The sequence below is a fragment of the Chlamydomonas reinhardtii genome, chromosome 16 (assembly GCF_000002595.2).
Source record: "Chlamydomonas reinhardtii strain CC-503 cw92 mt+ chromosome 16, whole genome shotgun sequence".
NCBI classification, from domain to species: Eukaryota; Viridiplantae; Chlorophyta; class Chlorophyceae; order Chlamydomonadales; family Chlamydomonadaceae; genus Chlamydomonas; species Chlamydomonas reinhardtii.
Window position 1 is genome coordinate 6817060 of NC_057019.1, and position 27756 is coordinate 6844815.

The 27756-nt window shown below is 65.9% G+C and overlaps 6 protein-coding genes across 6 annotated transcripts; 4 read left to right on the top strand and 2 right to left on the bottom strand.

The window, feature by feature from the left end:
- Positions 1–3: 3 nt before the first annotated feature.
- Positions 4–4908, bottom strand: CHLRE_16g674964v5 (uncharacterized protein). The gene is made up of 9 exons (XM_043071260.1): positions 4625–4908; positions 3477–3520; positions 3186–3312; positions 2821–2914; positions 2507–2558; positions 2107–2296; positions 1802–1873; positions 1462–1614; positions 4–910 (listed from the first exon to the last, which is right to left on the bottom strand). Exons 1-9 carry the CDS (start codon positions 4727–4729, stop codon positions 842–844), a joined length of 906 nt encoding a protein of 301 aa, XP_042916197.1. The 5' UTR covers positions 4730–4908; the 3' UTR covers positions 4–841.
- Positions 4909–5038: 130 nt separating this feature from the next.
- On the top strand, positions 5039–8880 carry CHLRE_16g675076v5 (uncharacterized protein). The gene is made up of 7 exons (XM_043071263.1): positions 5039–5808; positions 5974–6213; positions 6371–6472; positions 6674–6902; positions 7072–7117; positions 7269–7828; positions 7994–8880. The coding sequence occupies exons 1-7, from the start codon at positions 5454–5456 to the stop codon at positions 8082–8084; spliced, it is 1623 nt and encodes a 540-aa protein (XP_042916198.1). The 5' UTR covers positions 5039–5453; the 3' UTR covers positions 8085–8880.
- Positions 8881–8882: 2 nt separating this feature from the next.
- CHLRE_16g675188v5 (uncharacterized protein) lies at positions 8883–10958 on the bottom strand. The gene is made up of 4 exons (XM_001695732.2): positions 10621–10958; positions 10369–10515; positions 9497–10090; positions 8883–9161 (listed from the first exon to the last, which is right to left on the bottom strand). The coding sequence occupies exons 1-4, from the start codon at positions 10768–10770 to the stop codon at positions 8994–8996; spliced, it is 1059 nt and encodes a 352-aa protein (XP_001695784.2). The 5' UTR covers positions 10771–10958; the 3' UTR covers positions 8883–8993.
- A 685-nt stretch (positions 10959–11643) lies between these two features.
- On the top strand, positions 11644–14282 carry CHLRE_16g675301v5 (uncharacterized protein). The gene is made up of 5 exons (XM_001695840.2): positions 11644–12035; positions 12275–12541; positions 12753–12809; positions 13039–13354; positions 13712–14282. Exons 1-5 carry the CDS (start codon positions 11868–11870, stop codon positions 13912–13914), a joined length of 1011 nt encoding a protein of 336 aa, XP_001695892.1. The 5' UTR covers positions 11644–11867; the 3' UTR covers positions 13915–14282.
- Positions 14283–14328: 46 nt separating this feature from the next.
- CHLRE_16g675413v5 (uncharacterized protein) lies at positions 14329–25770 on the top strand. The gene is made up of 6 exons (XM_043071269.1): positions 14329–14434; positions 14584–14885; positions 15111–19926; positions 20129–20239; positions 20646–21756; positions 21920–25770. Exons 2-6 carry the CDS (start codon positions 14656–14658, stop codon positions 25207–25209), a joined length of 9558 nt encoding a protein of 3185 aa, XP_042916199.1. The 5' UTR covers positions 14329–14434; positions 14584–14655; the 3' UTR covers positions 25210–25770.
- Positions 25771–25848: 78 nt separating this feature from the next.
- Positions 25849–27750, top strand: CHLRE_16g675525v5 (uncharacterized protein). The gene is made up of 2 exons (XM_043071273.1): positions 25849–26026; positions 26225–27750. Exons 1-2 carry the CDS (start codon positions 25943–25945, stop codon positions 26501–26503), a joined length of 363 nt encoding a protein of 120 aa, XP_042916200.1. The 5' UTR covers positions 25849–25942; the 3' UTR covers positions 26504–27750.
- Positions 27751–27756: the final 6 nt, after the last annotated feature.

Sequence of the window (27756 nt, forward strand, 5' to 3'; positions counted from 1 at the left end):
GCGGTTGTCATTGCGTTACACTTGCACACATGTCACTGTGACATAGACGGAACACCATTTCAAAATGCACTGACTGCTTCGGAATTCCTGAATTCAAACGTTCCATCTGCCATGAATTGCCGTCAACAATCCATTTGGCCGAGCATCTACATTATGCATGCAAAGAGCCCCTCGGTACACGTTAATGTTGTCTTTCCAGTCCAGGCGTCGAAACAACGTGCACACACCGCAGCAAAACCTCCGCAGCGGTCACGTGGAGTCGCCTTACGCACGTATGTACATCCGATTGAGGTTCACGCGCTTCAATATCTGCCACTTTGTCACATCCGGGGTAAGCTTCCGGATGCTGCGCCGACAGATGCCATTATGCGGGCCAGCCCAACCACTTCGCAACCCGCAACCGCAACATGCTCACCGCTCCTCTCCTACCTGTCCTCATCCCCACTCTCCGCCGGCGCTGCCCCAGCTGAACGCTGCCGCTGCTGTTGCAGCGCCACCGCGCCCGAGTGCGCTGTGGAGGGCTGCTCGCGGCGGCGGTCGCGGCGCCCGCCCTTGACCTTCTGCTTGGTGCGCCCCAGGCCCCAATCCTCATCGCTGCCGTCGCCATCCTCGCCACCTTGGTCCTCACCGTCCTTGCCCTGCCGCCCGCCACTGATGCTGAGCTTAAGCCTGGCTAGGTCCGCTGCAACACCGCCTGCTGCTGCACCCTCCTCCGAACCAGAGCCCGCCGCCGCCACCACAGTCGCCGCCGCCCGCTCCTTCTTCTGCTTCCGCAACGCCCGCCGCTCCGCCCTGCTGCTGCTACTGCTGCCGCCGCCAGTTGCTACAGCCGCCGCTCCAGCTACAGCTCGTCCTCCCACGGGTTGTCCTGCGGCCGCTGCAGCTGCCCCGTCTGGTAGTCGCGGAAAGCCTGAGGCGGGGGCGGGGCGGGATGGGGAGGGGCCGGCGGTGTCAGCGTCAGAGCCCGTGTCATCGGTACCCGCACGCGCCTTGGCACGAGAGGACGGACCGGCCCGACCCTCCTCCTCACTGTCACTTGCCTCCGCGGCCCCCGCCCCCGCCCCTGCTACAGCTGCCGGGCGTGAGCTGCTGCTACTGCCAGCGGTGGTGGTGCTGCTACTGCGGCCCTTGATGTGGCTGACTTTGCTACGCGACATGAGCTTCCCGTTCTGGTAATCTTTCATCGCCTGCCGTTCACACAGGTTGCACTAGTTAAGGCGCCACGATTTGTCATCGCTCCACACATGGCCAGGCCGGTGCTGGCCTCAGACAGCCCATGACCATCCCGCGTCCCCGGGAGCTCTTCCCATGTGACACGTTGTACAATTACGGGCCCTTCGCACCACCACCGCTCCTGCCCACATTCCATTCTCCCACCCACACCCCTTCTCCCACCCGCCCCCTGCCACCCCAGCCACCCGCCCTAACTGCCCCCCCTCCCTCCCTCCCTCCCAACCTCACCTGGTAGATCTCCTCCTCCGTGTTCATCACGAAGGGGCCGTGCTGCACGATGGGCTCGCCGATAGGCTTGCCGGCGACCAGCAGGAACTTGAGGCCGGCCGCGCCGCCGCCGCCCGCCGCCACCAGATGGTCACCCGGGCCCAGCACCAGCGTCTGTGTGGAGGCGGTGGGGGTGGTTGGGTGGTTGGCGGTGGTGGTTGGGTGGTGGGGAGGAAGGGCGGGAGAGGAGGTGCGGGAGGATGTGAGTATAATGCGAGGTGACAGGTCGGCACACAACAGGATGGGTCGCTCGCAGGATGGAGCGCTGGCGATCAGGTAATTGGCGGCGGTTGGGCCGCACCTGCTCAGGCTGCGCCCGGTTGCCGCTGATCTTGCCCTCGCCATCATACACATAGCAGAAGCCGTTCCAGCCCTGCGGCAGTTGGTGGCCGGCGGGTGGGGAGGGGGAGTCAGGGTTTCCCATGGTCACATCGGGACTGGACTCATACGTCTCCACCATGAGCTTCCACCCAATACCACACCATTGCCACCCCAGCCCCCAGCCACCCAGCCAGCCACCGACCCACTTGTTTGCATCCTCTCATCACGCCCCCCGCCCAGCCACCTCCACACCCCCACCCCGCACCCTGCAGCACCCCGGCTCACCTCGGGCACCTCCTGCGTGAAGTTGTCGCCGGCCGCCAGGCGCACATCCATCAGCAGCCCGGGGTTGCGCATCTTGATGGGGCCCGCCACGCCGCCGTGTGTGCTGGTACCGGCCATGACGCGCACGCTGCTGCCGCCGGAGCCGTCCAGCGGCACGATGGGGATGTCGGCCTTTTGGTAGTCCTGGTACCTGTGTGGGAATGTGAGATTGGGTGTGGGGTTGCGTGTGTGTGAGAGAAACAGAGAGGCGGAGAGGTGTGAGATTCAGGTGCGTTGCTTGGCGTTCGCATGTCAAAGTAATGAAGGCGTGGGGGACTGCTGGCGAGTTCACCCCTTGCGGTATTCCGAGGGAACTGAGGGTTCCGGCCCCCGGCCACGTGACCGACACACGCTCTCTCACCTGGGCTTGCACATCTTGTCCTTCTTGGGCAGGTTAATCCACAGCTGGAAGCCTGTGTGTGTAAGCATGTGTGTACGTGTGCAGGGAGGTGGTAAGCAGGTGGTGAGGCAGCAACCAGGTTGGGGTCGGCTAAACAGTACGGCACCCATTCGCTCCCGCTGCGGCTTCATGCGATCATGAGGCTCGCAACACAACAGTCGGGCAGCCACGCTGCCAACACCGCCGAGGGCTGCCGCCTCTCCACAACACGGCTCAATCTTCCGGTCCCGCACTGACCGCGGACCCACCCCCCCCCGCCCGCGGCCGGCACTCACCATGCAGCATGCCGTCGGTGCTCTTGGGCATCTCGCTGTGCACGATGCCGCGACCCGCCGTCATCCACTGCACGCCGCCGGGGCCGATGACGCCCTGTGCGCAGCAGGGGGGGAGGGAAAACACCAGGGTTAGTGCCAAGGGCAGTGGCAGGCGGGCGGTAGTGCCAACGCGTCAAGCCAGCCCGCGGGACAGCTTCAGGCCGCCTGACGCGTACTCTCAAGCCCCAGCAAACCCTGCCGAGCGACTCTCAGTGATATAGCCCGCCAATCGCCTACGTTGAAGTGTCCCATTCCTCCTGCTTTCCCCTTCAGGCCGCCACCCGGCAGCTCCCCCCCCCCACACACACACACGCCACGCCTCCCACCTGGTTGCCCTGCGAGTCCCTGTGCTCGATTTGGCCCTCCAGCACGATGCTGCAGGTCTCAAACCCGCGGTGTGGGTGGTCGGGGAAGCCGGCGAACGCGGCCTTGGCGGGCAGCTTGAGCTCATCACTGTGTGCGGCGCAAGGAGCACGAGGGGAAGGGAGCGTCAGACCGTGGGGCACAAGGAGACCGTCTAGCACCCCGTAGAATACCGAGCGTATAATGCAAAGCACAGGAGAACGTCTAGCAGCGCGTGTGTGCGCACACATGCGTGCATGTGTGTGCATACTCACAGCATGAGGTAGGGGTCGAGGTTGCGCAGCGCCCCGGTGCCGACCTGTGTGTGCAGGAAGGGCGTGAAAGGGTTAAGCCGCACACGGGGGAGGCACCCTAGGTGAAAAACTGCGGTTTTGGCCCCTTAATAACTTTTGTGCGACAACGTCCCCAGTCACCAAACTCGGGCAGTAGGTTCGTTGTTCGGGAGACTGGGGACGTTGTCGCGCAAAAGGTATATGGCTTGCAAGATGGGGGGTACAAAACTCGTCAGGAGGGGGAATCACTGACCCCAGACATCAGCGGATCCCTCCTAAAATCCTATGAAGCATGGCGGACACTATCCATATGGATTCTGTGAACTCGGAGGGGTGAAATCTTATGCGGGCTGGGAGAACAACCCGCGTGTCTGTCAGCACAGGTGGGCACGCATGGGCCAAAACGTGTCCAAACCGACATGCGTATTCTAGCCGGCCGACTAGCTAAAGCTTCTATTGTATATGTCTATAACGTAAAGCGAGTAGACAGGGGCTCAGATTAGCCTGTCTGTCCGCACAATGAAAGCATGTTGCCCTGTACCGCATGAATTTCAGCATCCTTTGCTGCCGTCGATTTATTAAGATCGTCGTATGTTGGAAAACTACTTATTGAGCGAAGAGGAGGCCTCGTCGCGATCCCGACTCCAGGTCACGACTAGTCTCCAAAGGGTTGCTTTGAGCCTAAATCGCACGTTCGACGACTTTGTGGTTGCTAAATGTTAGATTGAGCCTTATATCGGAGCTACAGGGTCCGTTGGCGCAAAGCATTTAACATCTATTTGCACGATCGTCGGCAAACGTTAATATCTACTGATATCTATGATACATGTAGCATGTAAAAGCCATTGCAACTTGTCCGAGTAGCTAACTCGGCCGCATGAGTGAGGGGAACATATTCAGACCCCTCGGCATGGTGCCCCCCCCGTGTGGTTAAGCCGGCCGGTCAACTATCAACAGCCGCTTGTCCCTGTGCTGCTATGTCACGCTAAGGAACATGTGGGAGTATGGAAGAGGGAGCGGCTTGCGGAAACGTGGCCGTGGCCTGTGGGAAGAGGAACGCCGAGACCCGCCCCCCCCCCCTGGCTCGCGACTTGAGGCACCACAGTGCTGGAAACCCCACACCTGCTCACCGTGCGCGTAATCATCACCCCAGCGCCCTCCTTCATCTTCTGGCCCTGCACGACCTTCGCAATAGGGCGCAGCTCACGCAGCGCAGCAGCAGCGGAAGCGGCCATCGTGCACTGAAAGTTGCTGGATGAAGTGCAAAGCAATGCTAGCAGCCAAGGTAAACTAAGTGTGAATGTGGATAGAGTTAAGCGCGATTTTCTCCTTGTAGTGAAGCACAAGTTGTGTTTGCGAGTGCAGGCTCGTTGGCTTAAATAAGGAAGTGGGGCTCCTGCTTCTAGAACTCTGTGCATATCGTTGCACCTATTACAATGCGGGAACAAGGGCCGAAGGCGGATGAAATGAACTACTAGGTGGGATTACCCGCCAGGGTGACCGGTTTACCCTTGAGCATTGGCTGCGCGACTGGCCGTTGACGGGTGATCATTCTGATGAAGCAGATTACATGCTTTTAATTTGTGCACCAACCAGTCAGCGCAGACCCGAAAGCAGTAAAGTTTCTCAGGACCCAAGGGACCAACCGTCCGCTTGATCCGGCGCGCGTCTAGTTAGAGGGAAGCCTGACAAATGATATAAGTGGGGAGCTTGGGTTGTCGATTGCTGATGCGCCGGCTGCATCGCAAAACTGCAGCGGCTTGTAGCAATGAGTGCTGCGGTTTGTCCATAGCTTTGGGTGCAGGCAGCTTAGTAGCAGTAGTAGTAGTAGTAGTGAAACAAGCATGATAGTACCGAAGCAAACATGAAACTGCGCCCGGACTAGGGTTGACTTTGACCAACGACTTCCTTCTGGCTGGCGCCTACATCTATTAAAGAACTGATAAGAAGATCCAAGAAATGACCACACCACAACCACCTGCTGCACAGCAAGGGCGGCTGGTGAGCATTTCGTTCCGCGGAAGAACACGACGATTTGACACGGACGGAGACGGCCGTCTCTGCTTCAAGCACGTCGCGAAAGTGTTCAAGCTCAACGCCAACCTCAGTACAGCCGATGACTGGACGCTCGATGACACGTCGCTGCGACTCGACGACCAGGGCCTAACCTGCAGTGCACTCCGGGACCTGTTTCCTCTCCCTGCGGGCACCGCAGAACAGCCACTCGTGCTGCAGACGGGTGATGATGCCACACCACCACCCTCAACCTCTGGGCGGGGGACACCCGGGGTCCGCGGAGCAAGTAATCAGAAAGGTATGTGTGAGGCTGGGTGTGCAGGTGTCACGTCAGCGCCACAAGTCGCTGCGAACTGGTTATGCTAGTACTTCACGCTGTGCGCACTCCTGGACACGCACCCAAGAACGCGCACGCTCAGCGCGTGAAACCGATGGGATGCTCCCATGGCACACGCCCCCACAGGCCTTGCAGGCCGCTCACCCGCGACGCGGGCGCAGCTTCCCAGCCCTTGCACGCGCGCCGCCGCCGCCGCCGCTGCCGCCGCCGCTGCCACTGCGGTGAACGCAAATGCTTCCACGCCAGGGCCGTCCACGCGAGGTGCTGCGGCGCCACCCGGATGCCGCACACCCACCGCGTTGTCGCCATTGCGCGGCGCCCGGACGCCCTCAGCACTGGGGCTGCCACTGCCGGCCCCGACGCCGGGTGAGGCCCATGAGCACAGATCGAGGGCCGGAGGGCCCAGGCGCCACAGTGTCTGCTGAAGCAGAGCTGTGCTCTAGCGCAGCTGCGCGTTGTGTCCAGGTCCCCGCCCTCACGCCCGCTCCTCCCTGCTGCCTGCCGCTGTCTCACTCGGCTGCAGGCCGGGCCGTGGGCCTGGGTCCACGTCAGCAGGGCGCGCTGCTGGACCTGTCTCGGCCGCTGCCGCCCGACAGCGAGTTGCTGAGGCACCCGCTCGGGCATGGTGAGGACCAGTGGACCACGCGCCCATGCCCACACGCCCGGACACCTACTTCACCTTTCCCCTCAGGCGCCCCAACCCACCCAACCTCGCACGAAGCAACACGCGCCCCTGACCGCACCGTTGCCCTCCTGCCCACGCCCTCCGCACACACTCCGCCCCTCTGACGCACGCCCCCACCGCCCGCCCCACCTCCGCGCGCAGGCTCTTTCTTCTTCCCCGCCTCCGCCGCCAGCCACCTGCCCATGCTCATGGCCTGCCACCTGCCGCCGCCGCTGCAGCGCCTGCTGCGCGCCTTCCGACTGGGGGCCCAGTGTGCCATCACGGCGCGGGCCATGGCGCTGTATGCGGCCAGGACGGCGGCGGCCGGCACGGACACCGGCGCAGGGGCAGGCGCAGGTCCGGGGCAGCTGGAGTACTTCGCGGACGCCAGGTAAGAGCCGCTTGAGATTGCCGGAGAATGGGGTGTCGGGTCGTGGGAGGTGATGGCGCCAAGGCATCTGCGAGGCGGAGGATGAGGGGCTCCAAGGTGAACACGGAGCGCTTGCTGCGACCTGTCTACAACAGTGGTCCCGGGCTCCGCAACGCCTCTGCGTCTGTAGGCTGGAGGTAGCTATCACCGAGGCGCGCAGCTACAACCCGCCGCAGGTGGGGAGAATTCAGCGGGATTGTTGACTGTCTGTTGCCTCCGAGGTGCACCACATCAGTGTGCTGCTACCGTGTTGATGGGCTGACGCTTGTGTGAGCAGCTAACGTAGGCTGACAAGTTGTGGCTCTGTCTACGGTATCTGCCGCACAGGACCGGTACTGCGCCTACTCCCAATCCGTGCGGCTGACGGGTAAGAAGCGCAAGCCCGCCGCCTCACCCCGGCCCGCGCCCGCCACGCCCTCGGCTGCCGGCGCTCGCGCCACCACCCCGCTTTCAGCAGCGCGCAGCGCTGCCACTGCGGCCGCCTCCGCCTCCGCAACCACTATCGGTGGCGCAGCCGGCCCCGCCCCCGCTACCACCACTCACGGCACCACCGCAGCTGCTGATGTGGACATGGACGCCTCGCCGTTGGGCTGGGCGTTCGTGGGCGGCGGCACAGTGCACTGCCCGGGCGGCGTGGCGTGCCGGCGCGCGGGGCGGCATGAGAACTGGCTGCTGTCGGACGCGGCCGACCGCCACATCACCTTCCTGCCCGTGCTGTACGACAGCGAGGAGCACAGCGCCGTACTGCTGCCGCTGGCGGCGGACGCGCGGGCGGGCGGCCCGGTGGGGCGGGCCGGCGACGGAGGCCAGGAGGGCGCGGCCGCGGGTGTGGTGTGGTTCAAGTACGCGTATGAGAGCCGCGGGGGGCGGCGCGGCCACAACTTTTGGTAGGTGCTGAGGTGGAGTGTTGCGGATATCGACGAAAGGCCGCGTCTGGGATCTCATACGCCCAAGTGCCCTCTGGCAGGTCTGCCCTGTCCTTGATGCTTTGTGCTGTTATCCGCACCGCTCACCGCCTCGTGCCCGCCTCTCACGCGCCCTCATGTGCACAGGGACTGGGGCCTGGGTGAGCACTTGGAGCAGGCGGTGCGGGACGTGGCGGGAGAGGAGGCACTGCACGCGGCGACTGGCGGCATTGCGTAAGGAGTTCAGGACATGGGGCCATAAGGACGCTTGCTTCCTACGGACTGGACGGGCTGCCAGGCGTGATAGATGCACGTGCCTGGAACACAGCCCAATAATTACATCACCGTACATACGCTTCGACGTTGACTGCGCGCAGTAGTAAGATTGGGAGCACACCGCATGAGTGCCGGAGGGGTGCGGGGAAGCTGGCAAATGACCCGACCTGCACCAAAACAGTACGCGACACCTCGGCGTACAATAGTATCACGAGAATAGGGGATAGGACAGCAATGTCCGTGGGTGTGCTGACGTACTGCGCAGTGACAGATGTTGGTACAGGCCTACCGGTGACGTGACTGCCCAAAGGTTAATGCGGGGGCCCATTACACATGAGGCCGCTTGGCTCCCTTCAGGACCCACAGTCAGACAGGGTAGAAGTTGAGCCTCACCAAGGGAGGTTTGTACATCTGTATGACTAGCGCCTGATGGCAGGTGTTTGTTGGTGTGTTGCGGCGATGGCCGAAAGCAGTAGGTGCAAAAACTGAAAAAAGCTGGCAACGCCACATGCAGATTGTCGCCAAGTACGGCGCGGAGTCTGCAGCGAAGTCCAGCAGGCGCGGCCGCTGCCTTTGTGTTGTATTAGTCAGCACTTATTGTATGCTGTAGGTATAGTATTGTCGAAGATGCTGCAAGACTGACAATGGGAAGCCGAGGAAGCCAGCGAGTACATTGTAGTGGAGGCACCATGTATCAGCCACTTGCGTTCTGTTCAGTTCTGTTACAGGACGTGTCGTGAGAGGAGACTCCCCCGTCATCCACACACACGGGCACCCGGATCCGCAACACGCACTTTCGGACCATGCAACGAGACCCGTGCATCATCAAAGCCTCATCAGCCCATTCATCCCTACATCGCCCATCGACCCGTCAGGCCTTGACATCCGCCGCCTGCAGCCACTCCAAAACCGCCGCCGCCCGCTCCTTGTCGGCGCCACCCGCCGCCGCCACCTTGCCCAGCAGCGGCCGCACCACCCGCCACGTGTCGGGCCGCACGTGTCCCAGCAGCATCAGCCCGTGCGACAGGTCCAGCACCGCCTGCATGTTTGCATGTCGTTGTGTTAGAGAGTACAAGGAAGGAAACACGCACGACTGTGTACGCGATGTGTGTGAGTTTGTGTGAGCATAGTAACATGGTCAAAAGCCTGTCGCGAGGCACACACCACGTGGGCACACACGTCAGTTGCCAGTCGTGGCTTGCAAGGCTACAACCGAGGGCCTGCGCCACTGCACACCAGGTGCGAGGGGCACGCAGGCAACAGGCTGCACATGACACAGGCCATGCAGCCAACACCAGCTCTAACACCAGCACTACAACGCCCTGGCCTGGGGCGGCCCCTGCGCGACACTCGCCTCAGCTGCCCGCATCTCACCTGCGGCCCCGCAGCCGCCAGCTCCTGGCCACCGCGGTCCAGCAGCACATCCAGACTGCGCTGCAGCAGCCCCCGGCCCTCGCCGCCGCTCCTGCTCCCCGCCGCCGGTCCCGCCCCCGCTGCCGATGCCGCAGGCGACGCGCTCCCGCTGCCGCCACTGCTGCCACTGCTCGCGCTGCCGCCTGACTCCGCCCCCGTCTCGGCCGAGGCCGTGGCGGCGGGCCCCCACTCGCGCCTGCTCAGGATCAGGCCGGTCTCTGCGGCGGCGCGCACGCACGCCGCCAGCTGCCTGGCTCCATACAGGTGCAGGAAGACGTCCCAGGAGGCGCCGATCTCCCGCAGCACCTGCGCCAGGCCAGGCACGCGCGCCTTGAGTTGGGTCGGCTCACGCAGCCTGCGGGCGCCCGTGGCCGGAGGCGCGGGCGGCTGCTGCGGCTGCTGGCCTGCGAAGGAGGCTGCGGAGGTGAAGGCAAGGCAGGCGGGGTCCGCAAGCAGCAGTTCCGACAGGCGTGAGAACTTGGCGGCGGCGACTGCGGGCGGTAAGTGGCTGGGCCGGCGGCGGTAGGCGTTGTGCACGTCCAAGGGGGTTGCGGCCTGCGTTGGAGGGAGGGGCCGTGGGGAGGTTCAACGGGCATGAGCGCCAGGGAGCACCAGTGACCTGAGGAAGGAGCATGATACTGGCCTGGAGAGTGACACCAGATCAAGCCGTTGCTTGGATGCCAAACGGAACTGGGAGACTGCCCAGGCTGGCAAGGGATAGCGGCACAGGCACGGCTGGCAGTCGGCAGCGGCTTTGGGGTTGACCGCAGTTGGCCCATGGGTGTGTCCAGCAGGGAAGACCCCTCGGCATGAATGCAGCTCACACCACGTACCTGCCGGATGCTTGCAAGCACTTCCTGAGGAGAGGGCCGGGCTCGGGGCTGCAGGGACTGCGGGTTGTTGGGCGGCGGGACCCACGGCGGGGGAAGCCCTGCTGTGTTGAGGGCCACCTGCGGCTCCTCACGTGGCACCACAGCCAGCTGCGAGCAGGCGGAAGGGGGCGGATATTGGTTATAGAAGGTCAGGTGGAATTGGGGAGAGGGTCTGTGCCGGTGTGCGGTGGCGGGTACCGTAAGTTCACTTGCCTTGGTGGCGAGACCCCGCACCCCGCCGAAGGACCTTGCTACAAGTGAAGATGGCGCTGACGCTGCAGACGCACTCGCTAAGCTGCCCGATAGCAACCACTGGCATGATGCTGACGCCGCGCGCACGAGCGACGACGAACAACGCGACATCAGGAGTCGTTCTGCGCACGTATCAGAGCAAGTCTCGGGTTGCCTCGTAGGTTCAGTAACAGTATTATGTTATGAATGAGTTGGGAGCTGAAGAGCACCTTTTTTCCGAGCGCAAGGCACAGAAAGAGCGAATGCCGCTTGAGACAGCCTTCACGGTGAGTCGCTATAATACGGTTGACTGTATGACAAAACGAGTTGATCAATGTGGCCCCTATACTAACGAGTCCATGCAGCGCTTCCGCCCGTGTCGGTGCAACCCTCTCCCCGCGACATCCCCCCCCAATGCGCTTCCAGCCGCTTCCCCCGCGCGGGCCACGCTGCGTGCCAACGCTTGTCAAATGACCTGCGCTGAACCACGGCTGTACAAGACGCGAGGAGGGAGCGGGTGCGTAACATAGTGGCTCGTGAGGCGTCGGTCTGCTCCGGTGAGCTACGCACGCATAGCCATGGCATTGCCCTGAACTCCTGGCTTGGGGTGCCTAGCCCCGTGACGTTCACGCGGCCTGAGGCCAGCCTTGCAATGGCACATTTCTGCTGTAATGTAAGTTGCTGTCCCTGGTATTCCCTTGTGTAGTGCGGCCCGTTGGGCCGCGTCGCCACCGGCATTGCTGCGCAGACATCGGCGGGCCCTGGCGGGCAGGAGGGGTGGAGCGTGCGCCTGCGCGCATGTGGAGCCGGGGTGCAACCCGGTGCGGCAGAGGATATTACAATGCATTAAAAGGTGCCAGGGTGGGCACACCGACACACATGGGCCATCGCGGGGCAGAAAGTATGGGGAGGAGGGGCAGCGGATGCGTACCCGGCATGGGCGTGCACGCCGTTAACACTCTCCAGCCTGCGGGCTTTTGATTAAGGAATTGTATGCTTAATATACTTAAGTCACACACCGCTAGAGTTCCTTTACAACTGCAGCGCCAAAACCAACGCCCATTCTGGAACTCGCGACCCCATCTACGACTGATAGAACTCTGCATTGCGCATACAATACGACAGCTCCTTTCAGAAACTGCCAGGATGCAATAGGAGCATCGTCCGGGCTCGGCTGCGGACCGCCGAGCTGTTAGTGCGGACAGGTGCTTGGCGGCATTGGTGCGGGCATGGCGCACTACCCCAAGCTTCCTGAGGAGTATGAGGAAGACGAGCTCGGCGGCGGCCGTCACGCCTCGCTACCCAGCAAGGAGCAGCGCGTGCTGAGGGGGCACGAGGGCGCTGTGCTGGCTGTGCGCTTCAACCCACACGGCTCCTACTGCTTGTCCTGTGGCAAGGTGCGGGTGTGGCGGGCTGACAGCCGCCGGCCTTCCACGGCCGCAGTGACCCGGGACGACTTAGCTGATGAGCGAACATTAAGCACTGAGTCATCCTGCACAACCCTCCGTCATTTACCTGATCGTGCTACTCCTGAGCTACCCCGCAACGTGCCACCTCCTGCCCGTGCTTCCCCAACCTGTCCCTCCCCTCCCTAGCACTCTCCAACCCACGTCCTACACCCGCCCCACGCCCGCAGGACCGCACCATCCGCCTGTGGAACCCGCACTCGGGTGTGCTGGTCAAGACCTACGCGGGACATGGCTACGAGGTACGCGACGCCGCCGTGTGCCGCGACAACTCCAAGTTCGCGAGCGTGGGCGGCGACAAGCCCGTGTTCCTGTGGGACGTGGCTTCCGGCGCCTTCATCAGGAAGCTGAGGGGCCATGACGGCACCATCAATGCGGTGCGCTGGGCGGCGGAGGACCAGGTGCTGCTCACGGCGGGGTACGACCAGTGCGTAAAGGTGAGGCGGGGGGGCGAGGAGGTACAGCGGTGGTGGTGCCTGTGTGCTGCATGGGGCATGGGAGATGAGGTGCAGCGGGCAGGCACTCACCATGCCTAGTACAATGCGGTGTGCACACCCCATCATACGACCGTTGGCCAAGGCCTGTGTGCGTGCCTGCACGCCATGCATGCCTGACCACCCGCATCCGCGCCCACACCCACGTCCGCAGGTGTGGGACATGAAGTCACGCAGTATCGACCCCATCCAGGTCATCAAGGGCTTCCAGGTAAGGCTCCTAGATCCAGATTCAGATGCCTGCGGGCCGCATGCCGCGTGCTGCAGGGAACCCGCGAGTGGCCCTGCTGGCCAGCCTGGACACGGCCACCACTGCCCGCCCGCGCCGCATCCCTGGGAGCACAACCACGACAGCAGGGTCCTTTCCATGCTCTTTAACACGGCAATGCACCAACCGCAAACAACAACAACACCATATGTTGGTGACCAACACACAACAGGACAGCGTGACGGCCGTGGTGGCCTCGGGCAACTCCATCCTCGCCGCCTCCGTGGACGGCACCGTGCGCCGCTTCGACGTGCGCACCGGCACCGCCCTCACCGACCGCCTGCACCACCCCGTCACCGGCCTGGCCGTGACGGCGGACGGGCTGTGTGTGCTGGCGGCATGTCTGGACAGCTGCCTGCGGCTGCTGGATGCGGGCAGCGGGCAGCAGCTGGCAGCCTACACGGCACCCGGGTACCTGCACGAGAGCGTCAAGATGGACTGCTGCCTCACGCCCAGCGATGCGTATGTGGTGGGCAGCTCGGAGACGGGTGAGGCAGGCGGCATGTGGGGCTATATGGGCGGGGAAACAGGGGATGAGGGGGAGCGGGGAGAGGAAAGGGAATGGGGGATCGGGGAGGGGAAAGCCGGGTCAAGATGGAAGGGGGCCCGCACGGAGCTGGCCGGCCGGGCAATGCCGTACTTACACTGTCTACACCTCGTGTGCAGATGCCACGGCATGTGACCTTTGAGTACCAACGAATCGCGTCCATACCGGTTTCCTCGATTCCCTCTGTGACGCACGTCCGCCCCACCGCCTGCGTTTTGGGATTGGAGCAAACTTCCCCCCTCCCGACGCCTTCACTTCTTAAATAATTATGAATGTACCCCCCCCCCCCCCCTTGCAGGCGAGGTGTTTTACTGGGACCTGGTCGAGAGCGATAAGGTGGTGACGTCCTTCAAAGCGCACGGCGGCGTGGTGACCAGCATGGCCATGCATCCCGACGGCCAGCTGCTGCTGACCAGCAGTGTGGACGGCGCCGTCAAGGTGTGGGGCAAAACCGCGGCTGGCGCGGAGGCTGAGGGCGAGGAAGGGGAGGATGAGGATTAGCGTGTGGGCGCGGGCTGCTGGGGGTGCCAAGAATGCTGGTGAGTGGTGGTGTAATGCCTTTATGTGGGTGGGTTATGAATCCGTCAAAATGACTGGGTGTGTACTGCTGTCGCGGTGAAGAATGTGTTAGTTGTTGGGGTGAGGGAGGTGTCGGCTCTTGGGGCGAATGCTGCGATGGGCGCGATGGGCAGGTCCGAGAAAGAGAGGAGGGGATGTCATGGGCTGGCTATGTTGAATTACATGCAACATATGCTAAGCGACTGGCAAGTTCGTGCGTGCTGGTCAAGCCAACATAATTCTTACCGTTTCGCGACGGTTTCCCGTTCGAACGACAGACTTGAGCTGTCCTTTAAAATCCTTAAGACGCTGAATAACATAGCGCCACTCGCGGTTCTGAAAGCCAGGGCGATGCCGATACTGCCTGCGACCCACGTCGCCGCGTGGAAGAAATCGCACGTCATGTGGTGCTAATGCCATTATGCATTAAGTTGTCGATATCGGGCGTCGAAGACGGCTCCAGGTGAGGCGCCAGCGAGCGGCATGCTCCAGAAATAACCAACGCTGAGGGCTCTCTGTAAACAGCGCAGCCTAAGGTACATGCAAAATACATTGTGTACTCTGACAGCGCCATGTGTTTGCTCGTCACGCGTTGTACGCGCCCGCCCGCAGGCCGTCGCATGCCACCCCTGACAACCACATGTCGTGGGTTGACGCCTGCAGTCCGAAGGCTGGGTTGTAGGCATGGCGCCGAAGCAGCAGGGCGAGGGCGGCAAGGGCCCGAACGCCGCCCGTGGTCTTGCTGTGCGCCTACCGAACCTTGAGCTTCTGGAGCGGTTTGGAATAGGGCCCGTCTCCCCAACATCCCTAGGGAACCTGGCTGCCCAAGTCGCAAAGCGAAGCACACCTGGTAAAGACCCCCACAAGCCAGTGGCCCCACCCGATGGCAAGGAGACACCCTGGACGCCAAATGGGTAAGTTCGTGCGTACTGCGGTTCGCTGAAGCTGGGGCTGGCATGGGCTGGGGTTGCTGGTGGCCACAGTGCATGTGCGCCGTACCCCACGCCGGCTCAGCTATTCCCGGGCCCAATCCCGCCTCCAAAAGGCCCTCCCGCAGGGCTTGCCTTGGCGGTATCCCTCACCCGCCGGAATGCCTTGCTGCCCAACCAACTATGTGGTGCACCGCCGTTACAACGCAGGCCCAACAACACGCACGTGCCGTACCTGCGCAGTAGCATCACGCCGCTCATCGCAGGCATATTCGCGGAACAGATGGCGAAACCCACAAAGCACGCCGTCAGCACGCACGCGGGCGCGGGCACCGGTGGCGGCGCTGGCACAGCGGCTGGCAGCGCGGGGGGATACGCCAACACAGCCGCCAGCCGCGCACGGGCCACCAGCCGTCAGGTGGCCACAGGCGCTGCGGGTGCTGCAGCAAACGGCGCCGTCGGCAAAGCCCCTTCCTTGGTGGTTGCCGCAGCGGCTGTTGCGGCCCGGCAGGCAGCCTCAAAGGACAATCCCACAGCCAAGTGGAAGCCAGGTGCCTCGGAGCCCAGGGGCGGGGCTGCGGGCTCTCCCGACCCACGTGCCGCTAGGGGTGCTGTGTCCACATATGCAGCGGGAGCTAGTAAAGCAGTCGCTGCAGGTATGAAGCCGGCGGCAGCAGCAGCAGCTGCAGGGGCGCCACCGCGGTCGCCTGCGGCTGCGGCTGCGCGCGGCGGAGCGCCGGGTGCCGGTATGGCAGCATTGAAATCCCCGAGAACTCAATTCATGGCGAGTATGGACCAGCGGCCTACAGGCTCCGGGCCCAGCACGCCCACGTCCCGCCGGCCGGTCACGTCGCCGCAGCTTGTGCTGCCAGAGGGCGGCATCAGCAGCCCTGCCGGGTCCACAACAGGCGGACCCGGGGCGCGAGGGCCCCGGGGCGCGCCCGTTGCCGGCGCCCCCCTCGCCAGCAGCAGTAGCAGCGGCGGTGGCATCAGCGGCGGCCAAGCCATTGGCAGTAGCAGCGGCAGCAGCGGTGTTGGGAAGAACCGGGAAGCGCGACCCATGACCTTCAGCCAGTGGGCTGAGGCGACCGAGTTGGCGGCATCGGGCTCGCTGACTGGCCGTGGGCCTCCCTCGGCCTCAGGCTCGCCGCCGCAAGGATGGCGCAGCAGCAGCAACCGAGAGGCGCCGCCGCGCTCACAGCCGGCGGGGCCACAGGCGCGCGGTGGCAGGTCGCCGGCGCCCTGGAACCAGGTGGCTGCTGCGGAGCTGCCCACGGCGCCCGGGACTGTGTTGCCGCCAATGCACGCAGCCGCACGCTCGCCAACTGCGGCCGCCACGGCTACTACCACAGCCGCGGTTGCTGCCGCCGCGCAGCGGCCAACGGTGACGCCGGCAGCTGCAGCTCGTGTGGCTGGGGCTCGTGCGGGCAGCGCTGCGCCCCTGCAGGCGGCGGTGCTGTCATCCCGGCATGTCTCAGGCGGCCGTGGTGTGACCGACTCAGACTCTTCACTGACCTTCGCAGCTGCGCAGTCGGGCCTGCGTGCCTCGGATGCGTCGCTTCCCTCCGCAGGCTCCGGCGGCTCTGGTGTGGGCCTGCTTCGTCTGGACTCAGGCGGCGTCGAGGCGGGATCTACAGGCGCTGCCGGCGGCGGCAGCTCCCGGCGGCGCCTTATAAGGGCTCCCCATCTGGCGGCGTCTGACGCCAGCTTGTCCGAACTGTCTAGCTGGGCCATTCTTGAAAGCAGCGCGCAGGCCGCAGCACTTGGTGACGGCAGCGGCAGCGGCGCCGCTGCCTCGTCCGCCGCTCTCTCGCCCACCGGCTTTCACAGCCACCCCTCCATGACAACGCTGGCGCTGCAGGGCGGCTCCCAAACAATGCCGTCGGGTCTGGACGCGGTGGCCGCGTCCGGCAGCCCCAGCCTCAGCGGCGGCGCTCGGCGTTGGCTCGGTGTAAGCGGCGAGGGCATCACAGGCGCAATCGTGGCTGCGACGGCGGCCCTGGCAGGCCGTGAGGGTGGCCGGCAAGGTCCGAGCCCGCCGACGCCGCCCTTGGTGTCTGCTTCCGCGCCCGCTGGCAGCAGTGGAGGACCGGGCGCCAACAAAGTCGGGCCAGATACAACAGCCATCTCCGAGCCCCGCTCGGGTGGCACGGCGCCGGGGCTTGCATGGGAGTCAGGCAAGGCGTTGAACGCTGCGTCGCCCCCGCCGGCTCCACAACCGGATGCGCTTCCGCCGCACGCCACCAGCACTCTGCCCTCGCCGCCGTCGCCCGCGCCGTCTGCCTCACCAACGCTGGCGGGCGGCAGCAGCCGAAGCCTGGGCCTCGGATTTGGGGCGCCTAGCGCCACGAATGCACCACCTGCGCCTCTGCCAGCGCCACCGGCGCCTCTGCCTCGGCATGACTCGGGCGACCTAGGCCTGCCTATGCTGCAGCCCCTGTCTCCAACCCCTGACTCCCGGTCGCTGACGACAGCACAGCAGAACCACCGCTGGCACCGGAGCAGTGTGCTTGGAGACGGCGCGTACGCTGCTGCCGCAGAAAGCAGCACACTCGGGCCGCAGGCACACGCCCCGGCACAGCCGCTGCCGAGGGCGGCGGCACCAAAGGCAGCGGCTGGACTCGCACCAGGCGGCGGCAACAGCCGCCCGGCGGCGGCGGCGGACGTGGCGGCGGCGGCGTCCGCTGCGGCGTCCCGGACGGCCGCCATGGGTGGCAAGGGGCCGGCGGCGCACACGATTGACGCCGACATGACAGACGAGGGCGAGTCCGACGGCGAAGCAGCGGCGCCGTCAGCCGCCGCCGTCGCCACTGCAGCGGTGGTGAATGAGGCCCGGGGAAGCATGCTGCGCCCGGGCGGCGGCGGCGGGCGGCAGCAGTACAGCAATGACAGCCGATCGGAGTACGATATGCTGTGGAATGGAGAAGAGTTTGACCGCTCGTCCATCCCGGAAGATCCCTACCCATACAACGGTGACGACGTCGTGCGGCACGCCAGCGTCACCGGTCGCTTCTCGAACCCCTCATATGCCGCAGCGCCGCTGTCGCCTCCCGCCAGCGGGGTCAATGGCGCCGGCGCCGGGCCTGGCATTGGACACCGCCGCGCCGCCAGCGGCAACGCCGCCCTCACGCAGTCGGGCGCCGGCGGACCACACAGGTCTGCTGCGCCAAACCGCGCCATTCTGGGTCTCCTAACGGAAGGCATGCCCGACGGGCCTCCTACTGGCAAGGTGCCTTTTGGCCGCAGTGCCTCCGCCCGCACGCCACAAGCCGGTGGCGGCGGCGGCGGTGGTGGCGGCGGCGGCGGCGATTATGCGGGCCTGCCGCCGCCAGGCAGCCCGGGCATGGCGCGGTCGCCGGTGGGCTATTATAACCAAGGCGGCGGCGGTGGCGGCGGCGGTGGCGGCGGTGGCGGCGGCGGCGGCGGCGGCGGCGGCGGCGGCGGCGGCTTCCGTGGCTCTGAGGAAACCACCATGGCTGGTGAGCTGCTCGGGTCACGCAACTGGCGCATCTCCGAGGCCGGGCCCAGCACTGCCATGGGCGGCCGTGGTGGCGGCGGCCCGGACAGCAGTGAGCCGGCGGCGGCGGGCGCCGTCGCCGCCTTCCATGCAGCGCCTGTCGTACCCGGCTCCCAACGGCCGTCGGTTGTGAGCACTGGATCCGTGGCTTGGCCTGGCAGCGCCGGCCAGTCGCGCGTGGGCAGCGCCGCTCAGGTCGGCACCGGCGGCGGCGCTGGCTCCAGCCGCGTAGGCGGCGGTGGTGATGGAGGCGGCGGCCGTAGCAGCAGCGGCAGTCGCTCAGCGGGCGCTGCCGGCGCCGTCGTCACAAGCCACCCGGTAGTAGCGGAGGAGCCGTCGTGGATGCCTGACGATGATGATGAGCAGGTTGGCGGCGATGGTGGCGGCGGTGGAAACGCTGGCGGCAGCCGGGGCGCACGGCGCGAGGACCGCGGCAGTGGCACGGACAGCGGCGGCCACAGCAACGCCGCCACCGTGGGCGACAACAGCCCTGCCGACAGCCTCCACACCTCCTTCGCACGGCCAGCTGCTGCCTCCTCCCTGGCGCCACCGGGTACATCCATCACGACGCCTGGTCTAGGGCGGCCGCCACTGCCGCTGACAACGACCACAATCGTGCCGTCACGCTTCCGCAGCGCCAGCCCTGGCCGCGGTGCCGGCGGCGCGCCGCCGACACTACCCTTGCCGCCGTTGCTGTCGCCGACGGCGTCGCCGCCGCTGGGGGCTGTGCGCCGTAGCTATGCGGCGACGTCGCTGCTGCGCTCGAGTCAATCGGCGCCGCCGCTGCGTCCTGTGACAGCTGCTTACGGCACCGGCGTGGCAGAATACGACGAAGCAGCGCTAGCTGCCGCCTGTGCCGCTGGCGGCGCCTACGCGCGCGCCACGAACCCACCTGCGCTCATGCTGCCCTCCCCCGCAGCCTTCCCCGAGCAGACGCTCATGGGCAGCCCGCAGGCGCACGCCGTCGGCGGCACACCGACCTCCTCCACGGCAGCAGCGGCGGCGGCAGCAGCGGCGGCGGCAGGGTCTCCACGCGCGGGCCGCTCAGCCACTGTGCCCACCGGCGTCATCGGTGGACCATCCGCCGCCGCCATGAGGGCCTTGCCCATGTCCGCTGGCGGCGGCGGCGTGGCGGCGGCAGCGGCAGCGGCGACGGTGACGCAGCCACCGGCTTCGGCACCTGGCGGCGCCGGCGCGGCTTCTACGGTGACCGGTATGGGTGGCGTGCCAAGTAGCAGCCTCCGCGCCAGCACCCAGGTCCCGAGGACCGGCTCTGCCACCTCTCTGGCGCGACGCAGCTTCGTGCACCATCTCAGCCTGGCCTCTAGGGCCAACGGCGCCGGACCTGGCGGCGCCGCAGGTGGCGGTGGCGGCGGCGGCGGCGGGCTATCGCTCCGGTCGTCGGTGCTGATGGGCGCTGGCACCGCGGCGGCGGCTGCTATGGAGGGCGTCCGCGGCAGCGTAGGCGCCATGAGCATCGGCGGCTTCAGCGCATTGTCGGGACCGCAGGTGGGTGGTGGACAGTACGCCAAGGCAATGAATGCATAGGAGTTTCTCGAACCCAAGCGCGACCCTCCTCACCGCCTCACCACCTGTCCTTACCGCCTGTCCTTGCCGCCTGTTGCCTATCACCTGCCTCTTTCGTTGCCCGCCTCTGTCTCCCCTGTTTCCCCCACTGACAACAACTCTCCGCTGTTCCCCCTCCGCCCAGCCCGACGCCGTGTATCCCAGCCACGGCTACGTGGAGCGGGCTGCCGAGTTCGGGCGCTGGGAGGCGGCCATGTTGTACGACCTGGACCTGTACGACAGCCTGCAGCTGGCGGTGAGGGGGGAAGCCGGGGAGGGATGGGGGGTTCCAAGTACCAGCCCAAGCTACGGTGAACCGAACCTGGGGGGGGTGCAGATACGAGCCGAAACCAAATCGAACCCAATGCAAAAGAGCGAGGGCGGAGGGAGAGGATGGGGAGAGGATGGGGAGAGGATGGTAAGGCGCGTGTGTATGTGCTAGTCCAATCACAAGGGCAAAGGGTCGACACCGCCGTGCATGCGAGTATGCAAGCGAATAGCGGGCCGCGTGTGTATGTGGTTTGACACGGGTGCGGCAGGCGTGTCAGGACGGGAGGGCGTTGAGACCAGGCTCCCTGGCAGCACTCGCCTCCACGCCAGACCCGGCTGACTCGCGCCCCTGTGGCCTATGCCTACGCTGTGCGTGTTTGTGCCATCCGCAGGGCTTTCCATCGGCCGAGGAGTATGAGGACCCCCACTACGAAATGGAGGCGCCCGCGCCGCCGCCCACCAACCCGCCGCACCTGCGTGGCGGCCCGGCCCCAACCCCCACATCACCGCCAGGCGCTGCCGGTGCCGCCGGTGCTGCTGGCGGCAGCCTCACAGGCAGCACCGGCGGCAGCTTCACAGGCGCGCAGCCGGCGCAGCAGGCTTCGCCGGCTCGAGGCATGGCCGCTGCTGCGCTGGTGCCTTCCAGCCCAACGGTGCGCGGTGCAGGGACGTCCATGGACGGCAGTAGTGTCACCGTCACGGGCGGCATCGGGCCCCAGCCCTCGTCGTACGTGTCACCCGCTGCGCCGCCACTGGGGGTTATGACCACCAATTCGGCATTTGAGGACCACGGGCCCGGCGGAAGCGGCGTCACGCCCTCTACTGTGACAGTAGCCATGGCGTCCTCCCTCTACAGCCACCGCTCCCCAACCGCTGCAGACGCCGCGGCAGCGGCAGCGCTAGCGGCGCCGCTGGCATTGCCGTCGCGGCTGCGGTCAGGCAGCGGCTCCGGGGCTGCCAGTGCTACAGCCTCATACACGCCGTCGCCTGCCAGACCGGCTGTAGCATCGGCATCAACAGTGGCCACTTCGGTGCCGAGTCAGTCCAAGCCGCCGCCTCTCGTCCTGACGACGTCGCCACCCGTGTCTGGCTCCCACGCAACGCCGCTGACAGCGACGATGACGATGCGTTTGCTAACGCAGCAAGCGCTAGCAGACCGCCGGCCTACTGTGGTTGCGCACATGCTCTCGGCCAACTCTTCATACTCGAGCGGCCGCTCGGATGCCGACGCAAGTCCGGCCGCGGCTGTAGCGTCTACCATTGGTGAGGCTGCTGCCGTTGGGGCGGAGGCTGCTACTGCCGGTGGCGGAGCTACAGCTACAGCTACAGCTACAGCTACAGCTGCTGCGGCTGCGGCTACGGCTGCTGCTGCGGCTGCTGCTGCTGCTACTGCCCGGGCGGGCTCCAGGCCGCCGCTGCCGCGGCGGGAGGTGTCAAGGGTAATGGAGGCGCTGAGTCCGGCTTACAACACCGATGTGCCCTCGCAGGCCCGGCCAAACACAGGTGCGTGTGCCTCTTGCTCGCCGGTTGCGGCATCCACTGGAGCAGGCAGCCTACGTGGCGGTTCTTAACTTTGTATTTGCGCCTAGTTCGTTGACGCCAGTTGCAATCCGAAGCATGACAACAGGAACCCAGCTCAACTTGTTTAACATGCACGTCTTTGCAGGTGCTTCCATGTTGGAACTGCTAGATGAGCTCATGGAGGAGGAGGCGCCAGACCGCCGCCAGCAGCCCAGCGCCGGCGACGCGCGGCAGCAGCAGCCTGAATCACCCGGAGCCACCGCAGCAGCAGCCACCGCCACGACTGACAGGTCACCAGGCGCAGGCGCAAGCCGCAGCCGCGGCAGCACTGAGGACGGGGAGGTCGCGGCCTGGCGATCGCATTCCGTGGGGCCATCGCCATCGGGGCGGCCGTCGACGTCCCCATCGCAGTTGCCGGCGCCGCAGTCGCAGCCGCGCGACTCAGCGGGAAGAGGCGGCGGCGGCGCTGGCGACAGCCCATGGCTGCCCCCGCCACCCCACAGTGCACAGGCGCCGCCGGCAAGCGCGGGAGGTGCCGCCGGCAACGACCGCGGGCTCCGCGGGCGGACACAACGACGTGATTCGAGTCACAGCGGTGAGGGCTCGACGGATGCGGCCGGCGTGCGGTCGTCAAACTCGACACTGGGACCCCAGCGCAGCTCCTCCCCTGGAGAGCCGAGGCAGGCCGCTGGCAGCAGCACGCGCAGCGTAGGCCGCAGCGACGTCGGAGGGCGTGGCGCCGTTGCCATTTCGCCCCGGGGTCCCGCTGCCGCAGGCGTGCCCGTTGCGGCGGTGGCGCCGCCGCCGGCCGCCTTGCCGTACATCCCGCCACTGCCGGTGGCGCCGTGGGACTTTCCTGGCCTGACGTCATCTGTACACATGTACGGCAATCAGATGTACGACTTGATGGCATCCATGGCGTCGCTACGCGCCGGCATGCTTGCCGGCGGCGCCTGGCCGCTGCCGCCGCCGCCGCCGCCGCACGTGTACGGCAGCGCCATCGGCCTGCCGCCGCCCATTCTGGAGGAGTCATCGCAGGGGCAGCAAGAGCAGGAGGAGCGCGAGCAGCAGCAACAGCAACAGCAGCACCGGGAGCAGCGCCGTAATGTTGGCGGCGGTGGCGTTTACGGTGGTTACGGCGGCGGTGCGCCCACAGCATCAGGGCTGATATCGCCGTCCAGCTCGGCCGCCGGAAGCGCCGCAACGTACGGTGCACTCCTGCGCCACGACAACAGCACCGTGGCCGGCAGCACTCTCGCGGACACAATCCCCCGCACGTCAACTACAATGCCGTCAGGTGCCGCCGCCACGCACGGCCAGCAAGCCACGCATGCCGCAGTAACGGCAGCACTGGCAGGGATGCAGCCGGGTGCAGCTGCAGCCGCAGGCTCGGGAGCAGCAAGAGCAGCAGAAGCGGCAGCAGTGGAAGCGGAGCGCCGATGGTCGCCAGGCTCAGTGGCGGCCGCGGTGGCGGCGTGGGAGGCGACCGTGCGCGGCACAGGCCCGGCGGCCCACTCGCTACCACCTGACGCACTCGCAAGCGGAGGAGACGGCAGCGGCGATTCGCGCGCCAGCACGGCAACGCCCGTGCAAGGCTATGCCAGCGGCGGCGCCACGCCACCTACAGCCGGAGTTGGCACAGCAGGCCGGCGGTTTGCCATGCCAGCTCCCTCCGAAGCACGAGCGGCAGGAGGATGGGCAGCAGCTGCAGACGCACCATTCGCACCTTACGTGCCGTACCCTTGGACTGCCCCCCACACTTCGGCGGCACCGCCATCATCGCGATCGCCGTACGACGTCGCCGGCCACCACGCGCCGCCAATGCCGTATTCCCCGTATCTTCCACACCCTGGCTACCCGCCCTCGCCGTATGGCTTCCCGCCGTTCCCGCAACCTTATGGCAGCGTGCCGTACCCTGGGTACGGACTCTACCCGCCCCAGACGCCGGCGCCTGCCACTCCCGCCGCGCCGCTGCCGCCTCACAGCGCCCCTCCTCATGGCACTGCCAGCACGCCATTTAGCGCCGCCAGCGCCGCCTGGGCCCAGCGGCCGCAGCCTGTGCCTCCGCACCGCGGCAGCAGCAGCGGTGCTGGCGCCGGCACGGCTGGCGGCACCGGCAATGGGGCCAGCTCCGCCGGCACGTGCGGCGGCGGTGGCGGCCGCGGCCGCAGCCATGTCAGCATTGAGGCCATTCAGCGGTTGCTTGAGGCCGACCTGCCCACATCCGCGATCGCGGCCGCTGTGGCCGTCCTGGCTGGCAGCCTGCCGCAGTCAGCAGCCGCATCAGCAGCAGCTGCAGCAGGCATCCCTGGCCCCGCCGCAGAGCCGTCCCAGGTAGCGGCAAAAGGGGCTCCGGAGAACCAGCAGCCAGTGGCCTCCGGCAGCGAGGGCGCAGGCGCGGGCGCAAGCTCCCTTGCACACAGTGCAGCCGCTGCTTCTGGCAGTGGAAGCGGCGGGCCCCGGGGCTCTCGCATTCCCGCTCCGCCGCACTCACTGACGACTGCTGCAGCAGCCTTGCGGCATTCGGCGGCGCTCGGGATGCGGCAGTCGGGGGCGGTTGCAGCACAACGGCAGTCCAGCTCAAACCTGTCCCGATCCCATGCGGCGCTGCTAGCGCTGGCCGGAGAAAAAGGCATGCCTCCAAAGGCTCTTGGAGACGAGCCGCCAACTTCAGCTGCCACCACCGATAGTTTGGCGAGGGGAGGCGCCGCAGGTGGTACTGCCGCCGGTAGTGCCGAGGAGGCAGACACCATCGGCGTTGACGAATTGTACAAGTCGCTGGTGGCTGCGGAGACGGCGGCGGTGGTGGCGGCGGAGACGGCGGCAGCGGCGGCGGAGCTGGAGGCCGAGGCAGTGGCGGCGGCAGCTGCAAGGGCGGACACGGCGGCGTTGGCGTCGCCCCTGCCGAGGGTGGCGGAGCCGGCGGCGGCAGTGGCACCGTCGCACACAGTGTCAGGCATGCCAGGCGTGGCGAGTGCACCTGATGCAGCCTCGGGTGTTGCCTCGGTTCAAAGCATGACGGCGACCTTGCCGGCCAGGCGCGCCGTTGTTTCGCCCACGGCCGCAGCCACCGCAGCCGCAACCGCAGCTGGCAGCGCGGTTGAAAGTCCGCGCGCCGGCCTCCAAGCTCCCGCGCCCGCTTCCGCCGGTGTGGCGGCGGAGCTGCCTGACCACCCGCTGCTGCGCGCCGTGCGGCTGATCGCGCAGAGCATGCTGATCGTTGTGGCCGGCGCCGCCGGCGCCACCGCCGCCGCCAGCTCGGTCAACGCCGTGCTCGTGCGGCCGGAGGACCTGCCGGGGCCTGACGGCAGCAGCAGCATCCTTTACCGCCGCACGTGGAGCAGCGCCGGCGGCAGCCCGCATGGCGGCGGCGGCGGCCGGACGGCGGGGCGGGGGCAGCCCCCTGGGTCCCGGCGTGCGGGCGGCTTTGGTTAGCGCCTCAGTGGGCGGCCAGTGACGGTGCTGGAGACAGTGCGTACCAGGCATGAGGATGAGGGGATGACGTCGCATGTGAAACGAGTAGGACGCAATGTGCACGTGCTTTGGGCGAAGGACGAGTCACGCGTGGACGACGCGCACGGGCATCCGGCCGATGCCAGAGCGCAGGGATAACAATGATGAGTCCCCTTGGGGCAGGAATGCAAGACGCTAGCAATCAGGCAGTGATACCGTTTTGTGTGAGCCGTGTGCGGTTGCCGGACTAACGGTAACTGGGTGGAAACATGCCAAACGCAAGAGCTGTTGTCTCCATATGGAATTATGGATGGTGAGTGGCTGATTGGGGCATTGGGTAGCAGGACAGACTTACAGTGTGCGGCTGGCATGTTGCTGGGCATCTTGCCAGAGAGAGCGAGAGTGGATGACTGGACGGTGCACCTTTGTGTGAAACTGTTTGCTGGAGCGGGTACTAGGCAGCAACTGGAAGGAGTATTGGGACATTGTGTGGGATCGTGATGGGGAGCACCGAGCATTGATTACGATTAATTCCCACGAGGACCGTGTCTTAGTGCTGCTTGCTGCCGGCCAGCGCAGTTGGCACTTCGCTTCAACACCAGCACACGGTACTTGTTAATGGGGATCGTATCACCATGGGCACACATGTGGGCGTCCGGCACTCCGGCAGGCACCCCTGCCCGCCACCCACACGACACTACCGAACTCGTTTTCCATGCGCTGCCTGCAGGCGGTCGTACCATGGGGGGGCTTAAGTGCTCACCAAGTCCAAGTGTGCAACCACTGCGGGACGGTGTGGGTGAGTCCACTTTGTGGGCGGGCGGCTGGCTGGGCGATGGATGGGTGGCTGGGTGGCGGCTCAGTGGGGCTCAGTGGGTGATGGCTGGCTGGGTGACGGCTCAGTGGGGCTCGGTGGGTGATGGCTGGGTGACGGCTGGGTGACGGCTCAGTCGTGGGCTCAGTGGGACTCACTCACTCTACCCTCCCGACGGTGCAGGGACGTGACGTCAACTCCGCAACCAACATCCGGCACGCGCTGGTGGAGATGCTGCTGGGGCACAAGCGACCTGCATCGCTGCAGACTGGCGGCGGCGGTGGCAGCGGCGGCGGCGGCAGCGGCGGCAGCGGCGGCGGCGGCAGCGGCGGCGGCGGCAGCGGCGGCGGCGGCAGCGGCAGCAGCGGGGGCGCGTGCGCGCTCGTGATGGAACATGGCAAGGGGCAGGAAAGCGTAGTCCCGATGTGTGTGGCTCCCACCCGTGCCCACATAAATGCGTAGCAAGAAGGGACAAGGCATTGGTGCGTCGTTCGCGCGCTGTTACTGTACCGACGGTAGCTGGCAGGTTGTGTCGATGTTTTGCTGACGCGCATTCCTCACGCTCCGGGCGCCCGGCCAAGGCGATAGCACCACACAGACTCAATGCGACGCCACACCGCGCGGATAGCATAGCCGATGCGCACCTGCAGGCAGTCGACCGGCGTCCACGGATGAGCTGTGTAGACGAGCACTAGCGTAATGCAACGGCGTGCAGCAAAACAATGGCCGGGCGACAGTGTGACAAACAGGGGCAAGAACAAGGCGAAGCAAAGCAGAAGAGGGGCCCGAATGTGTACGACAATTGTGGCGGGCAGGCCGAATGCGGTGCAACACGCCAACAACACAACCGGAGGTGAGGAAGCGTTGCTGATGGTGAGGATAGGTGCTGCGACGTTCGGTAGGGGAGCTGTGGCCGCGCACTAGTGGGGAGGAAGTTTCCGAGGCGTTGTTTCCGAGGCATTGTTTGTGGCTGATGTTTGTGGCCGATAAAGAAAGAAGTAGAGTTTCGGCTGTGAGCGGCTGGCGAGGAGAGGCGGGGGCTGTTGCGTTTGGAAGGCGGGCGGAAGGCCGCACACGCCGGGAGTCGGGCAGGCTGTAGATTCCGCTGAAGCTGCGTTTGAGAAGGGAGCCGAAGGGACAGCTGGGGTGGGACAGTTGGTGTGGGACAGCTGGAAGGGACAACTGGAAGGGACTACTGGAAGGGACAGCTGGGAGGGACAGCTGGGAGGGGACAGCGGATGTGGGACTGCTGCGGTGGGACAGCTGGGGAGAGGCACGGGACAGCTGGGGAGAGGCACGGGACAGCTGGCATGGGACGCTGGGTGGCTGCAGAGGCTGGCAGCGCTGGGGCTGGTACGTTGGTGGGTACTTGGGTACGCGGCTGGCCGGGGCCCGGGGGCGCGTGCGCGCATCTTGGTAGCGGAGGGGGCGGGAAAGGCCACGTGGAGGAGGAGAGCGCAGCGCCGCCCAAGAAGCGGCGCAAGCGCGCAGGCTGAGGAGCCGGCTGGTGTCTAGGTAGCGGTCCGCGGTGGGGCATGCGTAGCGGCATGACAAGTAGTGCGGCTGTTGACAACTGTGCTACGTCTGGCTGCGGTTGGCTCTGCTGTGGCATCGCGACTGCTAGATAGGCACCTGGTTTGGCTATGTGCCTGTGGAAACCGACCCCGGCTATGTCCGGGCGATGAGGTTGTTCGGCCTCAGACTGTGGAGGGGCT